Source organism: Agelaius tricolor, unplaced genomic scaffold (genome assembly GCF_023055355.1).
Source record: "Agelaius tricolor isolate 1412-34295 unplaced genomic scaffold, bAgeTri1.0.p SCAF_1, whole genome shotgun sequence".
Taxonomy (NCBI): Eukaryota; Metazoa; Chordata; class Aves; order Passeriformes; family Icteridae; genus Agelaius; species Agelaius tricolor.
The window spans coordinates 34,285,548-34,309,000 of NW_027269261.1; the positions used below are offsets into that span (position 1 = coordinate 34,285,548).

The window sequence follows — 23,453 nt, forward strand, 5'->3', positions numbered from 1 at the left end:
CTTTCATCTGTATCGTGTTTAGCGTGTTCTTTAAGGCCGAAGTTTCTTTTCAGATGTCGTTGCTACAGGTCCAACAAGTCTTCTGTATTTGAAGGCAAGAGTTTCTAGATAACTGTGCTGGAAATCCAAATGTATCAATTTGTTCTCTCTTACGGAGCCCCTGTTAAGAATTTTTGTCACAGTACTGAGAGCTTATTTTCCTCCCAGTACTGCAAATTGTGTATCTCTTTCCTTATCTACCTTTCAGAATGCAATGACAGTGGGGTTTTCACCTATTTGACTGGTAAATACCAGGAGTGCATAGTGTATTAATTGGACTGTTTTAGCAATTCTCAGCCTTATTTCTGGGAAGGACAGCTTCTACTGTGTGCAATAAGGTGTGGCATTTCTCTTCTGAAATTTCATTGCAAGAGTAGTACACTTTCTGAGTGGTTTTTTTTGGGTTTTGGTTTTTTTTTTTTTTTACTACATAAGGCAAGGAAAATACATGTGAGCTTACTGGTTTTGGTATCCTGTATGGATCAATGCTCCTTAAAAATTGTTAGCAATATGTAGTATCTATGTATTTGGACCACTTTTGCATCAATGGAAAACTTTTCCTGTGGCAGAAGTTGCATGGGGAATCATTTAAGCTGCTCATGAAGTGCTTGAAATACTGAATCAAGTAGCATAGCATCTTGTAACAAGTATCTCAAGCCCATGCTCATGAAATTATTTATTTTCAAACGTTGTAGCTGACTTGCTTTTTTAATCAGATGTGTGAGTATCATTAAATGATTTTTTTTCCAAAGGAACCGACCGATGCTAAATTGTAGGCTCTGCATATTTTCCTGTAGTTAGAGTTTGTGCAGTCATTCTTCAGTTTTCTTGAATAACAGTATTAAAATGATACCCTGAGTACATGCTGCCACATAGAGTTTGATTTTTTATCTTGTATTTTTTTTTGACATTTGTATGCATTTAATGAATTCCCTACCCACCAGCTTCCCAATATAGATGTACAGAGCAGAGCTGTGTTCTACTGCTCCCCCCCCACCTTTTTGTTGTTTTCCTCCTAAGTGCTTTGCTCTGCTGAGCTGTCATTAATTAGAAGTTGTAGTAACATATTGGTCAGTTCTAGATCTGATTTTTCTTGTGTATCATACCGTGGGAAAGCAGTAAAGTTTAATTTACAAGTACAAAATGCTTCTAATGTAACACATTTAGTGTTATTAAACACTATTTATTATTAACTCCTTTGAGTAAAAGGAGTTGGTATCCTGCTGCGTAAAAGTAGAGTGGTTGTGACATGGGTATGTGACTTCATGCATTTCATGTGAAATAACAACTTTATCTTTTCCCCTACAGGCAGAGTACAATGTTTCAAAATGCTGGAGATTATCTGGGTGATGCTACAGATTACATTTAATATGATTGTGTCTTCAGACATTCTGCTCCTCCATTTCATGAGCTAAAATATTTTATAAAAATGAAATTGGATATCTTCATTGATCTGCAAGTTCACCGTGTCCTGTGAATTCAGAGAAGACTTTCTGAAGGAGGAATAGATTCATCACATACGTGGACTTCTGGTGTTACTCAAGGATACACTTTTTTTTTCATTGTGAAAGGCTATCTGCATGAAGATGAGTCTTCATTTGAGATATGATCTGTGTAACTAGGTGAACAAGGATCCTTTTAATGAATTATCAACATCCATTTCAATCTGCTTCTCCAGCTTTTGTTTTTTAATAAAAAATGAAGGACAAGTATAAAACAGAAGAGCTGATGTGTTTCTGTGAGGCCTTTATGTAATCCTCTGTGTCTGGATGTGGTGCTAAAGGACAAGCAATCTGCTTTTGATCAGCTGATTGTAACTGCAGAAAGAGAACCTTTAATTTAAAGTAACTTGCAGCTGTAATTATTTTACTCTTTGGCTTGCACCAAATGAAAGGGAAATTTAAGTTTTACTGGTCAGGAGCATTTTATTGAACTAAGAAAGGGAAACTTACATTATCCTTGTTTTCATTTCAAACCAAGAACCAATAGCATATTTCACTTAGAATTTGACTACTAGGGAGATCTCGGCAGAGTAAAGCAAGTCAGATGTCAGCAAACGACTCTTCTCCCCCATCCTTACAGAAGTTTTCCCCACCTACATGTCATGCTGCTGCACCACAGACCCCAACTTTGTCTTCAAGTCCCCAGTCGGGGCTCTCCAGTCGACTCTCCAATGGCAGTTTCAGTACCCAGAGCCTCACCAACTCCCGAGGCTCTATGCATGGGATCTCCTTCCTTCTGCAGATTGGTCTCACTCGGGAGACTGTCACCATTGAAGCTCAGGACCTGTCCCTCTCTGCTGTTAAAGACCTGGTGTGCTCAATAGTTTACCAGAAGGTATGGTACAATGCTACTGTGTTCTGCTGATGGCAACAGTTGTTTGCTAACAGGCTGTTTAGTAAGAGCAACTGAGATATGCCAAGAGTTTAGTATGGCGACAAAGATCTATGCTAGGTATTTGGAATTATGCAGAAAGAAATGTTGGTAGCTCTCAAGGGAGAAGCTTTTAATTCAATAGGAGTAAACCCTCCTCTTACTTTCTCACTTGTGAAATCTAGTAAAAGAACATGTAGTTCTAAATTTCCTGCATAAATGACTTCTCACAGTATGGGCAGTTTTTTCCTTTTAACAATTGCCACTGATACCTTAGGTTTTTACTAGCTTATGCTTACTGCTGTTGAAGAGTATTCTTGGATCTGTATAGCCAGCTGCTGTGACAGGACCAGTTGTGGCTACAGACTTGATACTTGCTGTTCTTTTTGTTTCTAGTTAATAACTAAATATCCCACCCAACAGCTAATAATGTTCTAGTATTGTTTTTCTGTATACCGAATACATGTGTTACTCCTATATGTCAATATCTTTCTGTTAGGAGGGGGTTGACTGAGAAATAAAAGAACCTTGGCACACTTTTCCATTGTGTCTTGGCTACCCTGTTGAAAATGCTGTCTACTTAGGAAGGAAGTAACACTGATCACTGCTGGTTTTGCATCCAAACTTTATCTTTATCTTTAGGTTAGGAAGGTTAGACCCTAGGAAGCAGCCTGAATAGAAGTTAACAATATTTCATAAAGTAAGAAATAATTGCTGTTTTCCATCAAGGTCAGGGAATTATCTCCATGTCTTTCGTTGTTGTGATAGTGGTGATATTTATCATTGGTTAGTTTTATTATATAATACTTTTTCACCTAATAGCCTGAAAAAACATAAGGGCATTATATGTTATTTGTATATGCTTGTGTATCTTTTTTCCCCATCTCATAACTTACTGCATATTTTTCATATAATATATTTCATATCTTTTGTATTTTTACAAACTAGTTGTCAAACAAGCCAATTTCATAATAACTTCCAAAATATAATTCAGCATCTTAGTTCCTTTCTGAAGAGATGAGTTATTTGGGTCAACCTTTTTTTTTCCTGTACCATGCATGTTAGGTGTACCTTTATGCAGCCATTTTAGGGGCTGCTTTTTCTTTCTATATCCTTCTCTTTACATCTGCATATTTCCTGTCTTTTATCTTAAAGAAAGATGAAAACAAGTACATTCATGCTTATTTTTCTTTTTTTCTTTCTGTTTTTTCAGCAGGCTCAGCTAAAATTTTAACATGAGGTCTTCTTATAGCTCGAAGTTCTTACATGCTAAGCCTAATCTACTGCAAAACTGATGAGGATTTCATGATCAGTTTTCCTTTTTGTCTGGCTTTGCTGCAGTTTCTGCTCTCCTGCAGCTGAATCTACCAGAAAGTGACTGCTCAGTGAAAGCTTGTTGCAGGCAACAAACTGATCAGGAAACAACCTCACGTGTGCTGGATTCGTCTTTCATAAGTAGTTTTGCAGCTAGTGCACGAGTGGCAGTATTCTCCCTGTACTCTATTTGACAGCAGTATGTCCTGCCTTGACTTTTTTTCTCTTAGATCTGGTCACTGTTCAATGTTCTTGGATTAGCAGATACCTAATGTGAAAATTGCAAACTGCATTCTTGTCGGTAATTGTGCGAATGGTTGCTGCTTTTTTCCAGTTAAAAGCTTTGAAGCTGCTGGGTATGCTGTTGAGATTCAACAGTGTTAAAGCTTCCCTTTCCTCTGGTATTCCACAGCTTGCTTAAAGTGTTTTGTCCTGTCTGCAGGGTACTGTGTGGTTTGTTGTTGTGATAGTTCTGTACTTAACAGTATCTACTTACTGTGGCATTTCTTTAATGAATTAGAAGAAATACCTCTTCTTTTTTTTTACTTGGAATAGTAATTGATAGCTTTTCTTCTTATTTGAGTGTTATCTTTACTAGAGTTAAACAGATGTTTCCTTACTTAACAGTCACATTTCAGGTTTGTATTCCTCTACGTAATCTGGAACAAAATAAAACTCTGAGGAGTCCTTCTTTGCTTACTTGGGAGCTTAAACCACCTGCCTTACTGTATTTGAGGCTACAATTACAGTATCAAAAATGTTGGTTAGGGCTCTGCTTTTCTGTGTTTCCTGCTTCAGACACTGGTGTTCAGTATAGCTTGTTCAGGTCTTGCTGAAGGGTAATTAGAAGCAGCATCAGCAGAACTGAAACTAAAGAGACATGTGTCTGCAAAGAGAGTGAGATGAGTAATGCAAATATTTGGTGTGTCTCTTAGCTCTCATACAGATGTTCTAAACATCAGGAGATGTTTTTTCTTTTTAAGTGTTTTTCTTCAATTTTTTTCAAGTATAAAGTTAAGTTTGGGGGTTGCTGTGTTAGGGTTGTTTTGTACTGGAATGGTTAATAGAAGTCCTCGGAAAATCCAAACTTTTGACTTTATAGGGATGCTTAAAAAAATTCTTGCTTATGGTCTCCAGTACATTCATGGTCTTCTCTGTTCATTCCTTATCTAGGTTGCTCTGTATTAAAGTATCAGACATACAGTTCTCAGGGGCAGTCTGAAGAGGAACATAAGCTGGACACACATGGCTGCTGGAATAGAGGGACAGTGTTTAGAAGCAGAAAAACTTGTAGCAGGTAGACAGTGTGTGTCATTGCACAATAGTCAGATATTCAGAGGCAAGTTCTTAATCCTGTTCTGTGTTTGAATGCTTTCTCTTCATTCCTCACATGAAGTAGAACAAAGGGATTGCTGACTTAAAACTAGAAACTTGCATGTGGTGATGTTCCACTGCCTGCAAACTGAGAGTTATGTTGGACAGCATGCTCTAAGTGCTGTATTCTAGTTTGCCTAATTTTATTCTGCTTCGAGCTATAAATGAAAAACATTTGATTACTGCAGCTAAAAGTGTAACTTGAGCTATTACTTGTATAGTATCAATACCTGCAAGATTTGTTGTAACTTTTTCAGTAAATTTATGAGTCTTTACTTTCATATTTCTGCAACTTCTCCATCTTTTTTGGTCCACAGACCTGTCCTTCATTGTTTTCACTTTCAGTCATACTCAGCATTCTCCTTCTCTGTATATATTTCCTCGGATGGCTTTTTTATATTTTGCTCTGAAACAGACCAACTGCTCCCCTACCTTAGAATGTTTCCCTGAAATTCTCATGATCCTTTAACTGTTGCATTCTTTTTGATTGAGTACTGATACTTTACCTATGTAATCTGTTTCTTCCTCTTCCTGCCTAGTTTTTCTAGAACAGTTTTTTTCATTGAACCCACCCAAAGTCACCATTTAGCAAAATCAAAGGGGTATTTCTTATGTCTTGCTGATTACATTCCGCTTCTGTATTTTCATTGCATTACAAGGATCATATTGCAATCCATCCATATTCCAGATGGATTTCTACAACTCCTGCAATACCAACTTGAGTGTAATAAATAAGTAACAGAATTGCAACCAGTGTTCTGGGTTTTTCTCCAGGTTAAGCTTGTGATAGTTCATGGTGTTTGTTTTTGAAAGGCTCAAAAATGAATGAAAATCATCTCTTCTGTTCAGATGTGCTCAAATCTATTTTCCTCCTACTGCTCTGCCTTCTTGACTTGTAAACTCTTTTCTTCATATGAGCTAAATAATGCAGAGAATTAGCAAGAGTTGAGGCATGAGAAGCAAACATGCTTTTTTGAGAAGGTGGGAGCTGGGAGGTTACTGGTGGTACAGAGGTGTTACATGGGGGGCAGATTCGCATTTCCAACATGGTGATAGTTTTTATGCTGGAAAACCTAGCCAAGCAGTAGTCCAAGTATGTCTGTACTGAGGCATCTGGTGAGGGAAGGATCTCCTGCAACGTGTTTGAAGCTATTCATCTGTGTGATAATGTGATTTGGCACATGATTCTAAAGAGTGGGAGTGAATAGCTGGGTAGGGATGCAGGATAATAGAATGGATGAGTTCAGTGAACGGAGAGACTTTCCAATGGTGTTTTGGACCATTAGACTTTGGAATTAACTTTCAGTGGTTTGAAGCATTTGTTTTGAGTTATGACGGGTCATGAGATATTGGACCTTGAAACAGTATCCGCCTACACTTTTCCCTAGTGAGAATTTTTGGCGACTAGTCCAGAACTTTGCAAAGTAACTCCTGGAACTTGAAGTAAAGGGATTTTTCAGTTACTGCCAAGGTAGAAAGAAGCCTCAGTTGTATTTCGCTCAGAGTACTGACTGCTGTATGTTGGTTGAGTTCTTCTGGATAAAAAAAGACAATGTAATGTACTCTCAATTAAAGCTAGCTATGCTGTAATACTTACAGTATGAGCATGCTAGATAACACCAATGATTTTTCCTCAGTGTAACTGTAATATTGCACTAGTTGTGTTATTTGTGCTAGTATCACCAAATATTAATAATGACATATATTCTTGATATAAGTTGATGATATTGTTGCACCAGAGATTAATTTTGGCACAGTCTAGTGCATATGTAGAATTCCCACAAGTGATTTCCTGTCACTAGATGCTCTTTTGGAACTGTTAAAACTGGGAACAGTCATGTTTTTGCTTTTAGGAAACTTAGTAATACTGGGATTAGCAGTTTATATGTTCTGAGTAACTGTGCAGATACATTAGGCTTTTATGCAGGAAAGTAATGGCTGTATAATCCCATAAGATAAAACAGGCTTTAAAAAATTCTGCTTTGAGTTTTGTTTTCAAGTTTACATTATGAGCTCTTAACACTTCAAAGGAACTGGATAATGTTCTTCCTTAACAGCTTCGTGTAACTGAGCATAAAGAAAACTATAAAAGCTGTTCTTTGCTGCAGTACAAGAGAGAAGAATTTCGTAGTGTACAACTTGAATGTAGTTCAACTGTTGAACATAGTTTAAGCTTTGCGTAAAAATTCTGTTTAAAGATCCCACTTGAAATGAAACCTCTGTTAATCGATGAGGTTATCCTTGGCCAGCAGTCTGCACAGAGCCTTCTGGCCAAGGTGCTAGCAAGGAATGCTGCATTCCTGAATGGACTGGGGAGCGGAAGAGAGAGCAGGGCGCTGCATGCCTGGAAGGAGCCAAGCTGCTTGGTCGGAGCTGATTGCTCCCTGCATCCAGGCCCGGCCAAGTGCCTTAGACAGGGCTCTGCTGGGCCACCTGCAGCTCATCAGAGCCGGCCATGGGGAAGGGCAGCCAGCCAGCGCTTCCATGGCTTGGGTGCATGGGGCTGCAGTGGGGGCAGAGGAGAGGAATCTGAGCCAGAGTGTGTGGAAAGGAGTGGGGAGGCAGGCATCTTCCCCGTAGGGTCTGTTCTTTTGTAACTGGGAAATTTTTTTTTGGTGGGGGTGGGGGGGAAGTGTGCAAGGAAAGAGCAGGATTAGTTAATCGAACTTGAAACATTTTGTTAGGTATGATTGAATTTGGAGGCTGCTGCAGCTCTGTCCCTATGTGCAGCTACAGACAGTAAGACTGACTGTGTATTCCTGATAGACACTAGCATTTGGATACAGGTGTGCAGCACATACGTGTATATGCACGGATCCAAACAGATCAACAGTGTTTGTGTCTGTGAGCACTCCCATGAGCACAAACAGCACCAGTGGTCCTATGCTGGATCAGTCTCTCGTGGTTCAAGATGGAGGTCTGGTAGTGGGGAAAAAATGTACAGACACGTACCCCCTCACCCACCAGTAAAAAAATAGCAACAAAAAAAGTGGGTGTCTCCAGCAGCTGGCTTCAGGCACTCTCTGCTACTTCAGTAGCAGCTGCTGGATCTTGGTCTTTACAGTTGCTGACACCTGGATATTCAAGCTCTTGATTTCACTTACTCTGATCTCTGTAGTCACTGAGATTGCAGGGTCCTCCTGCTCTGATTGCTGGCAGTCAGATCCCCCCATACACACATATGGGCTCAGAATGAGAGAAAATCATTCAAGAAAACAGATAGAAACTGAATTTAATGAGAATAGAGGACGGGTGGTGGTGCTGATGATGCACAGGGCATGATCAGACAATTGTTCTGACCAACCCCTGTTTACAGGTTGACCAGCCTGTTTTATCTTCTTATCCCTTGATTTTTTTCCCACGTTTATTCCTCCCTGAATCACCTCTTTCCTTGCCTTTGTTGCCTTCTGTAAACATTCTGTAGGTATTGTACAATCCTAATTTCCCAGCATTTTACCATCTGTACCCTACCACTGGACTGCAACCACTCTCAGGCCAAAAGTTGTTCTAGTGTTTACTTACCTGATCAGTGTATGTGTGGAAACCAGGTCTAAGGATGTCCTGTGAAGTCCAGGGTATCTTTTCCCTGGAGTTCTTTATTTGGGTTCCTACCTGCCCTTCTTCCTCTGTGCTCCCCTCGCTTGTGGAGATGGCCTGGGAGGTCCTGGGCAGGGTGTTGGTGGGCTGCCCCCACCTGCATTTTTCCTCCGTGCTGCTTTGTGGATGTGCAGACAAGCACCTCACAAGCAGGACAGGTAAAGGAGCTACTGCCTGTCCCTCTTAAGGATTCAGGAAAACCTCCTAGCAACTGAAGCTCTCCATACTGATGAACAGGCTGGTTTTCTTCTCATCCTTTTAGCTTTTGGAATTATTATTTCAGAAATGGAGGTCAGGCATGCACAATGCCTAGAAAAATGTGTCCTGGTCTAGTCGTGTCACCTGCCATAGAAACTCTATGCAGAGGCTGTGTTTAGTAAGAGAATTCTTGTACTCCATACTAGTATAGATTATTCCCTTGATGGTCGTGAGTTTGTGATTCTGCATCATAGTCTAGAAGCCACTGATAAAGCTCCAGTTTGGAAGTGGAAGAAATACCTTTTAAGGAGGTTAAATGTTAGTTACAAAACCAGGGAATCTTTCACAGACACTTTTATGTGTATGTATGTTTGTTTTGGAAGAAAAGGGCCGTAAAGCATATCATGTCAATAAGAAAAGCATTCATGATACACAGTTTAAAAAGTGAATTTAATTAATGGAGAACCAAATGAGGGTGTTGATATCAACAGTTCTAACAATCTGTAATGGATGATTTTGCCTTTTTTCCTAATATTTCTACTCCATAGAAATTAATTTTGCCTTTGGAATTTATTTGAAAAGCAAAATCTTAGTTATAGGTATTATAATGTTATTTACAAACTTTGGATTAACGTTGATGCTGCTTTCTAAGGGATGTAATGTCTCATATTTTTAATGATTAAACTTGCTGTCACAAAGAGGACTTCAGTGTTCATCTGTAACTTTAGTTTATTTTGCCAGCTAATGCTTTTTAGTAATGAAAATTAATGTAGTATGTTTAAAACATTTTAATAAATCCAAGATTTGTACATGAGAATGAGTAAATGGCACATAGGCAGAATATATTTTGTCATAGCAATTAAGATAAGTGCTGCTTAGCAGGTGATTATTTGACCTCTGGTTACTGAGGTGGGGGATTATGTGTAGGGATGTTCTGGCAGCTGCATGACAGGGTTATGGTCTTAAAGAGTGAAAAAAAATTAAAGAGAAAGACATATCTTTATCAAAAGAAGGAGACTCAAACCTGTGAAATATCTTAGAGGCTTCCTTAAAATCTGTGGTTCGTAGGTGGTTCTGTGAACTTAATATGAAGAGACAATAGTTCACGTGATTCCCTGAGTCATGAGTTGTCCCTCCTGGCAGCTGAAATTAATATTGGTGTTACTAAAAAGTGTCACGTGTATCTGCAGGCAGATATATACTCTGGTAATGTTGATTTTATATCCCTTTTGTTAGAATTAGTTCTTCAGTAGTATAATGCAATTAACAGATGTTAACAGTGTATCAAGGAACAAACCTCACAGCATTTATTAAAATAATGTTAATATATCTTGTTTTCTGTCAATCAAGGCACAGTGGGATTTTGGGTTAGAGCTTAAAGTAAGTTGATGATGTGGTTTCAATTATGAAGAAATGTCAGTTCCTTTGGAAGAATTACTAGTGCCTGTATCTTTGTGTGTTCAGAATATAAAGTCAAATCCTGTGCGTACTTGCAGAGATACTGATATACATAGTTGGGCAGCACAGCTAATTCTTGCTTTGTATTTTCTTTCCTATTACAAATGATCTTGGGCAATTGGAAAAATGTAATTTTTAGTATATTCTTGGATATTTGCTTTTTACATAGGAAGCCTGAGAGTGAGTTGAGAGACAGAGGAAGCAGCTGGCTGCTTTGGCATCGGCCCAGTAAATCAGTTTCTTCTTGCTGTGGACTGAATACCTCTGTGTCAGTATAAATTTGTCAGCTCTGTCTTCTGCTTTTGCAAGGGTTAAATTGTACAAATTCTGTCTCTCTTAGTGACTGTCCAAGGTAGATAGCATGCTTTATGGAGCATGGACTTCTTCAGTGTTATGTGTCATGTAATTATGTAGTGCATACACACCAAAACAGAGAAGACCAACTTGGTATTTCAGATAAAATTGCTGCTGTAAAGAAGACGTTATTTTTTCTCTGAATGAGAAGAAAGTGTGAAAACAAGGGGCACAATAGATATGATACCTTCATTATGTATTTGATTTGGTAGAACAAATCTTAGTTAATTACAATTAATATACTGCAAGCTTCATGGAGTTTAGATACTATTGACTGTGCAACATGTAAATTACTAACTTGTTACCTCATTAATTAAAAGTTTCTTCTGAGCTTTTCCATATTTTTTCCCATACTTTTCATGTTTTGATCTGCGTGTGTGTTCCCACCTCAAGTTTGAATTCTGGTTTAAACAAAAAGGTCAGAGGAGCTGCTTGAATGCTGCTCATTCCTCTCCAGGGTCTGTTCCTGCTCTTTTCTCCCATGAACTGTTTACTTTTAAGCTTTTCATTTTAACAAGTTTTCATTTTAAGAAGTTTTACTCATACTTGACAGTGTTTTGAAGAGAAAGCTTTCAATGAGTAGGGAAAATACAGAGTGAGAAAGCTTTTTTCAGTGATGTATCATGGAAAAGTGGCATGTTATTTAGTGTATCTGTTTCCTGTATGGATTTTTTTTCCCGTCCTTGTGAGGATTTGAGTTTTTCTTTTCATAGAATCACCGAAAATGGGTAATGTTGGAAGGGATCACTGGAGGTCGTAGAGTCCAACTTGCCTGCTGAAACAGTGTCCTCTGGAGCATTTTACTCAGAATTTCTCATATCTGTTGATCTAAACTGTTGTAGAACAATGGTATGGAGCTTCTTAACTGGCTTGCTGCTCAAGAAAAGTGCAGCAGGTGCTGCTGGAGTGTCTTGAGCTAAATACCTGCCTGACCAGAATACCCATGAAATAAGGGTTACAGGTGGTGGTATCCAAGTTAAAAGCCTGCATTGGTTTTTATGTGCCAGACTGATTACGCTGGTCTGAGAGATTACAAACCCAAATAAACAAAAACTTTAACACTTCTTTTTTTCAGATTAAAAAAGAAAAAAAAAATAGAAATTTTCAAAAACTGCTTTGTTTCCTCAAAAATAAGCAGATTTATTTTGTTGTCATGAAACATTTACAACTCTTGAGTTCTGTAGCTGTTATTAAAAACATTGATGTGTAGGATTATCAAAGAGCATGTATTAATTTAGAGTTTGATTTCTGTTGCAGTTTCCAGAGTGTGGTTTCTTTGGCATGTATGACAAAATTCTCCTGTTCCGCCATGACCTGAACTCAGATAATATTTTGCAACGAATTACATCAGCAGAAGAGATACATGAGGGAGATCTTGTTGAGGTTGTACTCTCTGGTAGGTATTATTGTAACAGTGGAACAACTCTTTGTTCAGTAGATTAAAAGAAAGTAGGACTTCATGGAGCATTATTTTCATGTCTGCCTTGAGCTTTTTCACTTTGGGCAATATACTTTGGGGTAGAGGTTTCTAAGAAAGTCCAAGTGTCACTGATGCTTCAGCACTCAGTTTTGTTATTTTTTCATTGTTCTGTTTTAATCTTCTTCAGGTTTATTATTAAAAATAAATCTGATTAATACAAATGAGAATTTATAAGTATAATAATACCAGTTTTTAATTTTTGTGATTGTTTAAGGTGAAATGCAAGTAGGATTCAGAATTTGTTCTTCCAAGTTGTGGGTTTTCTTTTGCTTATATCTGTCTTTTTGTTCTGTAGTTTTTGCTATTGATGGCTTATGCTGTCATAAGACTTCATATAAATGTTGTTGCTGAATCATACCTATAAAAACAGACTCTTACAGGTTATTGTAGTTCTTAAAAATGGTTTCTTTGAACAATATTGTCCTTAGAGTGGTGGTTATTAACCAATAACGAGGACAAAATAACCCCAGCCCTTGTTGTCATTGTATGTGTTTGATCAATACTTCATCAAATTCAATCAAAAGCCAGCTGTAGTTAAACTACAGATAAAAGCTGGACTAGTGTTGAGCAGTTTTTCAAGTCTTTGAGGATAAAGTGACAAACTGAGACTATATATTAGAAGGAGAGACCTCTTGACTGTCTTGAGCTTAGATTTGTAAGCTTGGTCAATAAAGTATGAATTTGATAGCTGTAAGTAAGGCTGACTCCTTGGCCACATTTCAGGGCATGTCTAAAATGTTCAGTAATTGATCATCTTATTTTGAACTTTTCATTGCTTCTGATGAATAGCATTTTTGGAAAATTTGTTGTGTGACTGTTGGCAATCTCTGACAGTTTCCTTACAGACAGACAGACCACCCGAAACTGAGGCATTTTGAAGAGATGTAAATCTCTTTCAGTAGGATTTTAAAAATAAGAATCTGAATAGGGAGTGTTAGTACGTATCTGATCAAAAAACAGTAGCCATCAGGACAAGACAATCTTGATGTAAAATACCTTTTTTTGTTGTTTCTTTCCCTCAAAGATACAGAACAAAAGAAATTGAAATATATCTACACTTATTTAAGGAAAATAATATTTCAGTGTTCTGTGGAAACTTTATCCACAGTTCTTTTTTGATACATTGAGTTTAATCTAATTAGCTTTTACTGCAGAAGTCCTTTAGAAGATAAAAATCTATTTTTAGAACTGTCTTTTTTTGAAAATTTTGTAGGTTACAGAACAGCTTGAATATTAAGTTGTTCTTTAAAACATTTACTGTTGCTTTTAGCAAAGCTTGTTGTACCTGCCTTCAACTTAGTGAGGTTTTCAACAGAGTGATTCATACTGTTGATTAGTTGGGACCATTAGCCTACAGAGTTCAGTGGATAGTTTTCCTCAATAAAAATGTTTATTGAGAACTATGTAGTCTCCTAAATGCATATTTAAATGACATACAGTAAAATGCTGATTTCTAAATATCTTGTAAGCATTCTTTAAATTAGCCATTTTTAAAACATGTTATTTCCATAAATCCTTGTTGATCCTGTGGCAAGAGCTATAACTTACTGCAATTTTTTAAAAGCTTTGGCTACAGTTGAAGATTTCCAGATCCGTCCTCATGCACTTTATGTGCATTCCTACAAGGCTCCTACTTTTTGTGACTACTGCGGAGAGATGCTTTGGGGTTTGGTACGACAAGGATTAAAATGTGAGGGTAAGTCAGTCTGTGATATTTAGTGTATTTGTGTGTGTGTATATCTATATGAGATGAGAAAGAAGAAGTTGTATTGTGTTTGGTATGTCAGCAAGTGATAAATACAATATTTCCTACCTGGAAGGGTTTGTGCATGGGAAAACTGAAGTTCTGATCTTGGCATTAATGCAAACTTGGGCTAATGCATGACCTTGGGCTAATGATTTAAGTGTTGTTGTTTCCCACTCTGAAAAAAATAGCTAGCTTACAACCTTGTGTTCTTTGCACAAGGAACACATAGTTTGGAGAGACTCCCAAAGGGGAATCCCTTTCCTTATGGCTTTCATCCAGCTGGCTGTGGAGCACTCTGCAGCCTGCTGTCAGGTACTAACACTGCCTTCTCACTGAATTCTTCTTGGTTCTTGTGCTCCAAAGTGAGGGAATGATGAAAGCCTCCTGGTGCTGGGAGATCAGCTACTTCCAAGTGTTAGACCTTGTTACTAGAACTGGGCTTACTGGAGAAAAAGCTGTTTTTGTGAATTGCATCAAGAACACTAAAATCAGAGAATTTGACACAACAGTCTATTTCTGCCTTTGCCATTCTCCTGGGTAATCTTTTTAAAACTCCTTTATCAAAATATTACTACTGGTTTTTTTACTTTGAATGTTGGGAGGTTTTTTGAATAAACAAACTCCTCTTCCAGGTTGTGGGTTAAACTACCATAAGCGATGTGCCTTCAAGATTCCCAACAACTGCAGTGGAGTGAGGAAGAGGCGCCTGTCTAACGTGTCTTTGCCAGGAGCAGGGCTTTCAGTTCCAAGACCAGCACAAGCTGAACACACATCCTCTGCCTCTGAAGAAGTATGTAATGTGAAAGAAGAAACAATTTCTGGTTTAAATTCTTTAACCTCTGGCGAACTAGATAGTGTTTTAAGTGGCTCATGATGAGTATGTGAGAGTCAAACTTAACCATTATGATCAGTTTTAGTGAATTTTAAAATACAGTGATTCTTAAACTTTGACACTTAGTGCTTATTATTACTGTGAGAGATGCAACAGGAAATAAATTATAAGTTTTATATACAAATTTGTTATTGGCCTTTCACTCATGGTTGTATGAAATCCAGAAAACTTTGGCTTCAGAATGATAAAACATCTTGCCTTCTAGTAACACAGATTAGTTCTGTAATTATTGTATCAGCACAGATTAGTTACTTGGCCAAAGCAGTACAAATTGTAAGCTTTAATACTGGGGAAGAGCGTTCCCGATCTGCTGTTAAGCTTTTCACAGAGTTAATCCAAAAAACCCCAAACCCTATCTAGGACGATGTATGAGATGGAAGGCTTACAGTAAAAACAGACATCCATAGTAGTTCCTTGTTGTGATGATTGCTGAGAGGTTATCAATTACATAACAAATATCAATTATCAAGTATATCCCAACTATATATATATTGGGATCATGAGACAGGAGAGGCAAGGATTAGATCCATTTGTTTGTGCCTTAGGCTTTTCTAATAATCTGTTACTTTACACTATAACTATTTTTACCACAATTTAAATTACAAATCATATAGTCTAGTTCAGGAACATTACTTTTTTTAGCTAGAGGCTATAAAAGCTTAGCCTTGAGTAATGAAAAATATTTATTTTGATGTTTATGACTACTGGTAAGATTTATTCAGTGAACATAGAATTGTAAGTATTTATCACACAATTTAACTTTATGATTTCTATGTGCATGTTTAGTACTTTTTTGATACCTCTTCATTTTACGCAATGCTTCTTCTGTTTTAATTGCTAAAGTTTTTCTTTTAACTTCATTTCAAAAATTTTTTTGAGGGGGTTTATTTTCTAAATAATTTTTTAAATTTTCTAAACAGTTTTGCCTAATTTAGTAAGCTATCCAGCATGCTATACCTTGCTTCTAAAAACTGATAGTTTGAGGTAATGATTGCAATTTGGTTTGCCTGCCTCCAGTGCTTTCTGTTTTACCTTCTATATGGAGACTTGTATGGGCTGTCTGCACCTTGTCAGGTTACTCAAAAACTGAATGTTCTGAGTGAATTTCTAGCATTTTATCTTCTGTGGAAATAAAGGTTCATCCATAACTTCTGCTTTCTGTAAGGCTTTTCCGTCTGGTATTTTCATGGTTTTGTTTTACAATACCAGAATGTCCTCTTAAAGCTTTTTGGCCAGGTTGCTTTCTTGTCTGTCACTTTTGGAGCCAATACCTCCCTTACAGCCCCACTGACATTTTTTTTCATCCACCAGAACCCTCAAGTCCTTCCCAACAGGGCTGACACCAATCCCCAGCCTGTGTTGATAGAGGGAGGTGACCCAACCCAGGCACAGTGCCAGCACTTGGCCTTGTTGAGCCACATAAGTTTCACATGGACCCACTTCTCGAGCTTATCCGGGTCCTGCTGGATGGCATCACATCCCTCCAGTGTGCCAGCTGGGTGACATCCACAAACGTGCTGAGGGTGCACTCACTCCCACTGTCTGTCATTGATGAAGACATTTAATAGCTCTGGTCCCAGTATCAGCCCTGAGGGACACCACTGTCACTGATGTCTGTCAGGACACTGAGACATTGACCACTGCCCTCTGGATGTGACCATTTAGTCAATTCCTTATTCTTCTAAAAGTCTGCCCATTGAATCCATCTCTCCACTTTGGAGTGAAGGATGTTGTGGTGACCATGTCAAAGGCTTTACAGAATTCCAGATAAACGACGCCTATAGCCCTTTTATTGTCCACTGAGATGGAGTCACTCCATCATGGAAGGCTGCTGGCTGTCCCAAATCACTTCCTCCCTTCATGTGCTTTAGCATAGCTTCTAGTAGGATCTGTGATCTTCCCAGATACAGAGGGGAGGCTGAAAGGTCAGTGATTCCCAGGGCTGTCCATTCTGCCCTTTTTAAAAATGGATGCAGTTTTTGCCTTTTTCCAGTTCACCTGGCTGCTGTGACTTTTCAAAGCAGTCATGGCAGTAGAACTGTTCTGGTGCAAATGATGTATTCCTTCTTTATTCCAGCGTTGCTGCCCAGAGCCTAGTAAGAGGATTCCCTCTTGGAGTGGCCGCCCTATCTGGATGGATAAGATGGTGCTTTGCAGAGTGAAGGTCCCGCACACCTTTGCTGTTCACTCTTACACTCGTCCCACCATCTGCCAGTATTGCAAACGGCTGCTGAAGGGCCTGTTTCGCCAAGGAATGCAGTGTAAAGGTAAACCTTTAATTTGCTGCTGGAGCAGTAAATTTCAGTCAAGGTCTTGTATTTAAAACTGTTTGCAACTTAGGTGGCTGTATCCTGCAAAATAGGGACATGTAAGTTTTGAAAAATTGCATAATTTTCAGAAGATCACAGCAGCCCTCATTTTCATTGTAGTAAGCTGTGCATTGTACATTTTTCTGAAAAATAAGATTTAATTGTGTAGATTGAAAACACTGTAATTCTAGAAGGATAATTATGAATTAATAAAAATGGGAAATGCTTCCTTTTGTTCAATATCTGTATTCTAGACTGATCACTAAGGAATTTGTGAATTTTCATTGTATTTTAGTCCAGGGTACTGATTATTACCTTTTGGAGATAGGTGCCTATGCTGAACTTGCATGGTTTTTATGTAGCAAATGTTAACATGCATGGCTTCAGTTCTCAGGCTCTTCCATGTGGTTCCTAGGATGTAACTAATGTGATCTCCTTCTGGCTTTTTATTACTAGTTAGTGCAGATCTGTTGGCTTTGTTGCAGGAAACAAAAGTCTAGTAATGAATCATAAACATTAATACGGAAAGGAGTTTCCATTTCTCTCATGTGAGTTTGTAAAATGGGAGTATCGAAGGTTAGTTTTTTGAGAGAGGTCACTTAATACATTTTCAGTTTGCTTTATTAGAGGAGAGAAAATATTGTAAGTTTACAGCTGTGTTAACCTTTTTTTTTGACTAGTAATAGTGCTGTCTCATGTGAGTAAGGAAGTAGTTTTATTTTTCATTTCTGTTGTTATTTGCAGTCTTTGTAGTCTGTTTGAAGTCTGCATCCTGAACTGGTTTTGATATTTTTTCCAGTCAGTGTGTCTCTTGGATACACACGATACAAAAATAATAAAGCCTGAAAAAGATGCCTTGTGGTTTTAACATACAGATGCTGCTGGCCATACAGAGCATGTGACTGTATCCAGCTGAACAAATGGGGCTACCATATCAGTTTCAGGGAATTGAATAGCACTGAATAAAAATATTATTTGTATGCATGTTGTAAGTATTTATGCATGGAAAACAAGCCTAGAGAAATGCCATGTATATGTGCAGGACAGAAATAAGTGCCTTAATAGGCCTCCATTTATGCAGTAGGATCCTATACCTATTTTTAATATATGAGGAACTGATATCAAGCAGTTCAAATTTTTTCATACTGACTTTTCTTACACATCCTTAAGGTTTCCCACCAACTTCCTTGTGCACATTCACAAAGCTTGGGGTCTTTTAGTCTTTTATGTTTCTGATTACCCGTAAGAGCCCTGGATTTCTTGATTTAATTCATTGCTATTTGGGCTCTGAGGATGATGTTTGAGATGCTAAGGCTGTATTTGTGGTAATAAATTAAATGTGCCCAGAAACATTCCCGGACACTGAGGTCAGCTGGGACAGAATGACCCGTATTCATGAACAAATTTTCTTAGCATCCCAGCCTGGGTGGCTCTGTGCAGACTGCCTGGAGCAATTTCATAGGATGCTCTGGTTTATCAGCTAGACCTTGGAACTGTTTGAGATTATGCTAATGCTGTGGGCCAAAAGCTTGCTAGGGGATGTTTGTAGCAATTTACTGGACTAGAGAATTGCATTGCAGTACCCAGGAATGTTTCTGAATATAGTTTAATTTTTTAGGATAGATTCAGTCTTCTAGTTTCATGACAGGATTTGAAATGTCTCTGTTTCTTCCAGCCTTCTTTAAAGTAGTGAAGTAATTGTATTTCATAATATGGACTGAAGCCATGGCTGTAAAATATTGTTAATGGGTCTCCTAGGATGCATCTTTTTAGGCACTCAGAAGCTGAGTAATATTGTATTCTGCTCCAGAATTTGGCTCCTCTGCCACTAAAAAGGGAGAGATAATGGTTTTTCTCTTTTCTGGGCTTAAAAGAAAAACACATTGAGCTTGTTTTGAATAGCAAAAAGAGGTTAAACTACCAATATGAAAACAATTGTGGGGGCAGTAGGGAGTTTTGAAATTCATGGTGTTGATGGCGTTGAAAATCACAGGGATGCGACTAATAAAGGAAATTCCTGTTCATAGCAGTAATGTTGTATGCTGGACTTGGTTCAGTAGGCTGCATCTGATACCTCGGGTGCAGAAATGGCACACATCCAGCCGAGATTCCATCCTGTGTCAGGCCAAATCTGGACATAACATTATTCTGTCTGCCCTGTGTCAGCAAGAAATGGAGCTGAGGAGTCAGGCAGATCTGTAACCTGAATGAGAGGGGAACTGGACTTCAGGATTTACTCCAGAACATATTTGCTCTGATGTAGTTGTGTGATCATAGATGTTGTGTGATCAGACTCTGATGGCTGCAAGCCTTAGTTGGCTGGTGGGGAAAAATGTTAGAGATGAGACATTAAATCATATAGCAATGGAAAAAAGGATGTGGAACAAATGAAAGAATGGGAGAAGTTACATCATGAGGGAAAAAATAGCTGCAGAAGAAGCTACAGAAGTAGCAAACCATTTTGTACTGGAAGGGGAAGTACTGACATAATAAATAGTGGTGGGACAAATCAACATGTGACATAAGGACAAGATTGCTAATTTCCTCCTGGAGGTGACCTCATTGGTGCTGTCTTCAGTTACATGCAAATATATGAATCTGAACTGAAGTTAGTGTTGGAAGAAGTGAAGGATAAATGTTAGTGTCTGGGTGGGAGTCAGGTTCTGCTATCATGGGCTTATTTATCTGCTGTTTTAGATTGCAGATTCAACTGTCACAAACGCTGTGCACCTAAAGTACCTCGAGACTGTCTTGGAGAGGTTATTTTCAACGGAGGTAAGATGAGAAACATTCTTTCAAATAGTGAGAGATCTTTTGTGGCTGAAAACTAAATACCTTAGTATTTAGTTCCCTCATCTCTGAATATTTGACATATTTTTATTTATCTTGCCAATTTTTTCAGTTAAAATGAAAAAGATTCACTGTAAAACTTACACTCTGGTGACTTAAATTTTATTTAAATCAGTCTTGACAAGTTCACTATGCCTTTCTTGGGATTGCTTAATGGACATGAAAAATCTAGAAGCCACCCCAATGTACAAAATTTGAAGATCTGTTGTGATTAGTCTGCTCATTTTTCACCATGAAATACATACTTGAAAATGTTAATATCGGAAGACATGTGCCATTTTTTATGACTTTCTCATATCTTACTGTCCAGAGTTAGCTGAGGTGTTTGAGATAAAAGAGAAAGGAGAAAAAGCCCAAGCCAAACCAAATGAAAGAATTACACCCTAATTTCTAGAAACCTCAATGAAGTAGGACTGCTTTCTGAATAGATCTTGCAGAATTGAAAGAGGGATGTGAAGAACACTTTGTGGAAGAATGTTTATAGAGTATTTTTGTAAGTTTTAAACCAGTGTTAAACTGATGAAATATGGGGTAGATGAGCAGATAGGGATTAAAAACTGATTGAATGGGGGGCCTGGAGTGTGATTATCAATGGCAAATAACTCATGGTGTACCCCAGGGGCCAGTAAAGGGTCCAGTCCTATTTAACATCTCCATTAATGATCTTGATGGGACAGAGTGTACCCTCAGCAGGTTTGTACCTCCAGACTGGGAGGACTGGCTGATATGACAGAAGGTTTGTGCTGCTGTCCTGAGGGACTTCAACAGATGGGAGAAATGAACTCAGGGGGTTGTTGGACCAGGTGACCTTTAAAAATCTCCTCCAACTTCAGCCATTCTGTGACTGTGTTGCCTTGTCACACATTTTTTAGTGAAACAAAATTGGTGAAGTGAAGCAGATCGCATCAAACAGTACAACTTGATTCAGAGGCTTGGGCAACATCTGTGCTAGGGTCTGTTGCCATTGCACAATATAGCCCATCCATTCATGCTAACCTTCTCCAGCTCCCAGGCTCTTTCCTGGATCTTGAGGTTGGTGGCTGTGAACAGTAATGTGCAACATGATGCTGCTGCAGCCTGGTTTTACTGCCCTTGTGATGCTAAAATGGTAAAGGCCACATAGTTTGGGAGCTATAGTTTCATGTAATTCTTCTGAAGACATAAAGAGCAATTTATTTTCTGTTCTTTTTCCCATTCTTAATTTAACTCACCCCAGGTAAAAAGCAAACTCAAAAACAACCCCCCACAAACCAACCAACAAACAAAAAAACAACCATAAAAAGGCTACAGACATATTACAAGACATATTTTTATGTCTTAATTCTTAGTTTTCCACAGTACCAGTTGTACAGCTTTTGAAAACACTAAATTTCTGCCTACAGCAAATCACAGGTGAATAAGATCTGTTCTGCTTTTCTCTTTTCCTGCAATTCCACAGCTCTCCTTTTCTTTCTTACTTTTCTTATTATGGACTACAAGACCAGGGAGAGCAGAGTTGGGTTGCTGTTAATGGAGAGTTTCATTTGTACAGGAATAATTCTCTGGGTCATCTCTAGCCATTGAAAGGTTACTTTGTCCTGATTACTTGTGGAACAGAATTACTTAATGAGATTTAGGTGTAGACTTTAAGCTTTTCACTCTGCTTCTTTCAGAATGGTTTGTGTTTTAGTTGGGTCTCTCTTGCCTTGGCATTTAGCAAAATGAAATTGATGATATTCATTAGCATACTCTGCATCTTACATCAAGTGTGTGAAGATTTTGTATATTGTGATTGTAATTTTTTGTTTATTTCCATAAGTGTTAACTAAAAAAAAAAACCAAAGTTGAATTTTGAAGGATTTTATTTATTTTTTTTTTTTTAGTTGTGTGTGTGAAATAATGTCTGACTTGTGTTGTTTCCAGAACCTGCTAGCCCAGGGCAGGACTTGGATATGCCGATGGAAGTTGATAGCAGTGAAATGAACAGTGATGGTAGTCGAGTTCTAGATGATGCTGAAGAGCCCTCTCCTCCAGAGGACAAAATCTTTTTTATGGATCCATCTGACCTCGATGCAGACAAAGATGAGGAAGCTGTCAAAACAATCAGGTAAGTTACAGGATGGATTTCTTTGCTGAGGATATGTGTTGCTCAAAATTTTGAGCAAAACGTTACCAATTAGCCCAGTTTTATTGCTGAAAGTGTATTTTCCCTTTGTGTGGGTTTTTTTTAGCTTGAAAATACTTTGTAAAGTTCTCCTATCTCAAGAAACTCTGAAACATAAATAAACTAAAAGAATATAGCCTCTTCTAATTGGCAAAAGTGTTATCCTATGACAGTTATTGAAGAAACACACCCAGATTATTAAAGCAGGATAAAACTTACAGCTTAACAAAGCTAATGTGTGGTTAATATCTCTGTGACTTGAGCCTAATTTAGTTACTGTTATATATGTGTGGATTTAAACAGCATTAGTTGGGATATTTTAATGTTGACATCATATTCTATGCGTGTTATGCAATAGTTTGCTTTATTTATCTTGAAAGTGATGTTTCTGAAGTCTTTTATTCAATAACCATTAACATAGACCAAATTTGATTTAATGAACTTTCTATTTCTCTATTATTCTGAGTAGTGTCATCCTGATTTTCTTAGTCATTCTTAATAAGATAAGCACAGTTGTATTTGCTCAAACTAAACATCACTGTAGCTCAGGGCTTAATAGCAAATTTGTGAGGGAGAGCATATAATGATACCTTCCAACTTCCAGTGATTCATAGCTCAAGGATCTCCTGACAGGGAAGCAACATCTACCTCCAAGTAGGATTTTTCCATTTATTTTGAAGTGGATTTGAAGCAATTCAGGTTTTTGGCATGACAGCATCCTGTAGCCAGTTCTACATACTGTAGTGTAACGGGCCACATTAAAGCATCCTTACTTTTTTTTTTTTTGAAACTACCTCAAATTTGTTTGTGTTTACAGATATGTCTGTTAGTGCCACATGTAGAGCTCTGGTGTAGGCAGGCACCTCGGTGTTTAGCTTCATTTTCAATGCTATTAAAACCTGTATGTTTAATTAATGGCTCTCTCAGAACATTAGAGATTATCAAACCTTTGTCTGCAGGCCAGTTAATATATCTTAGCATTGATAGAATTTTCTACTACAGCTGTGATTTAACACACCCTGGTTTATGTTTTCTTAAGTCGAAAGTTTGCTTTGATAGGGACCTTCATTAACCACAATATTATGAAGCAGCATAATCAACTTACATAGACAAGAAGAAATGATAGTTACGCTGATGTTAATTATATTTCTGTGGTGTAAAATGGCATGAAAGACCAGCAGTCTCAGCAGATTGTTTTGAAAGTGGATAATTTCTGTAGGTGTCCTCAGTCCAGTGTGTTTCTTCTCTGTTCCTTAAGTACTGCAATATTTGCCCTAGGAGACCTAGTAGGAGCTCAGATGCCTTATCAAATTCATCCATCAACT

The 23,453-nt window shown here is 38.0% G+C and overlaps 1 protein-coding gene across 2 annotated transcripts in view; it reads left to right on the forward strand.

The window, feature by feature from the left end:
• Positions 1 to 23,453, forward strand: part of PRKD3 (protein kinase D3) — a 43,449-nt gene that overhangs the window by 1,493 nt on the left and 18,503 nt on the right. For both annotated transcript variants that reach the window (XM_071429454.1, XM_071429464.1), the window contains exons 2-8: positions 1,348 to 2,376; positions 11,965 to 12,103; positions 13,752 to 13,883; positions 14,567 to 14,724; positions 16,904 to 17,093; positions 19,833 to 19,910; positions 21,888 to 22,071. In XM_071429454.1, coding sequence (XP_071285555.1) covers positions 2,086 to 2,376; positions 11,965 to 12,103; positions 13,752 to 13,883; positions 14,567 to 14,724; positions 16,904 to 17,093; positions 19,833 to 19,910; positions 21,888 to 22,071 — 1,172 coding nt within the window. In that variant the 5' untranslated portion in view covers positions 1,348 to 2,085. The remainder of the gene's footprint in view (positions 1 to 1,347; positions 2,377 to 11,964; positions 12,104 to 13,751; positions 13,884 to 14,566; positions 14,725 to 16,903; positions 17,094 to 19,832; positions 19,911 to 21,887; positions 22,072 to 23,453) is intronic.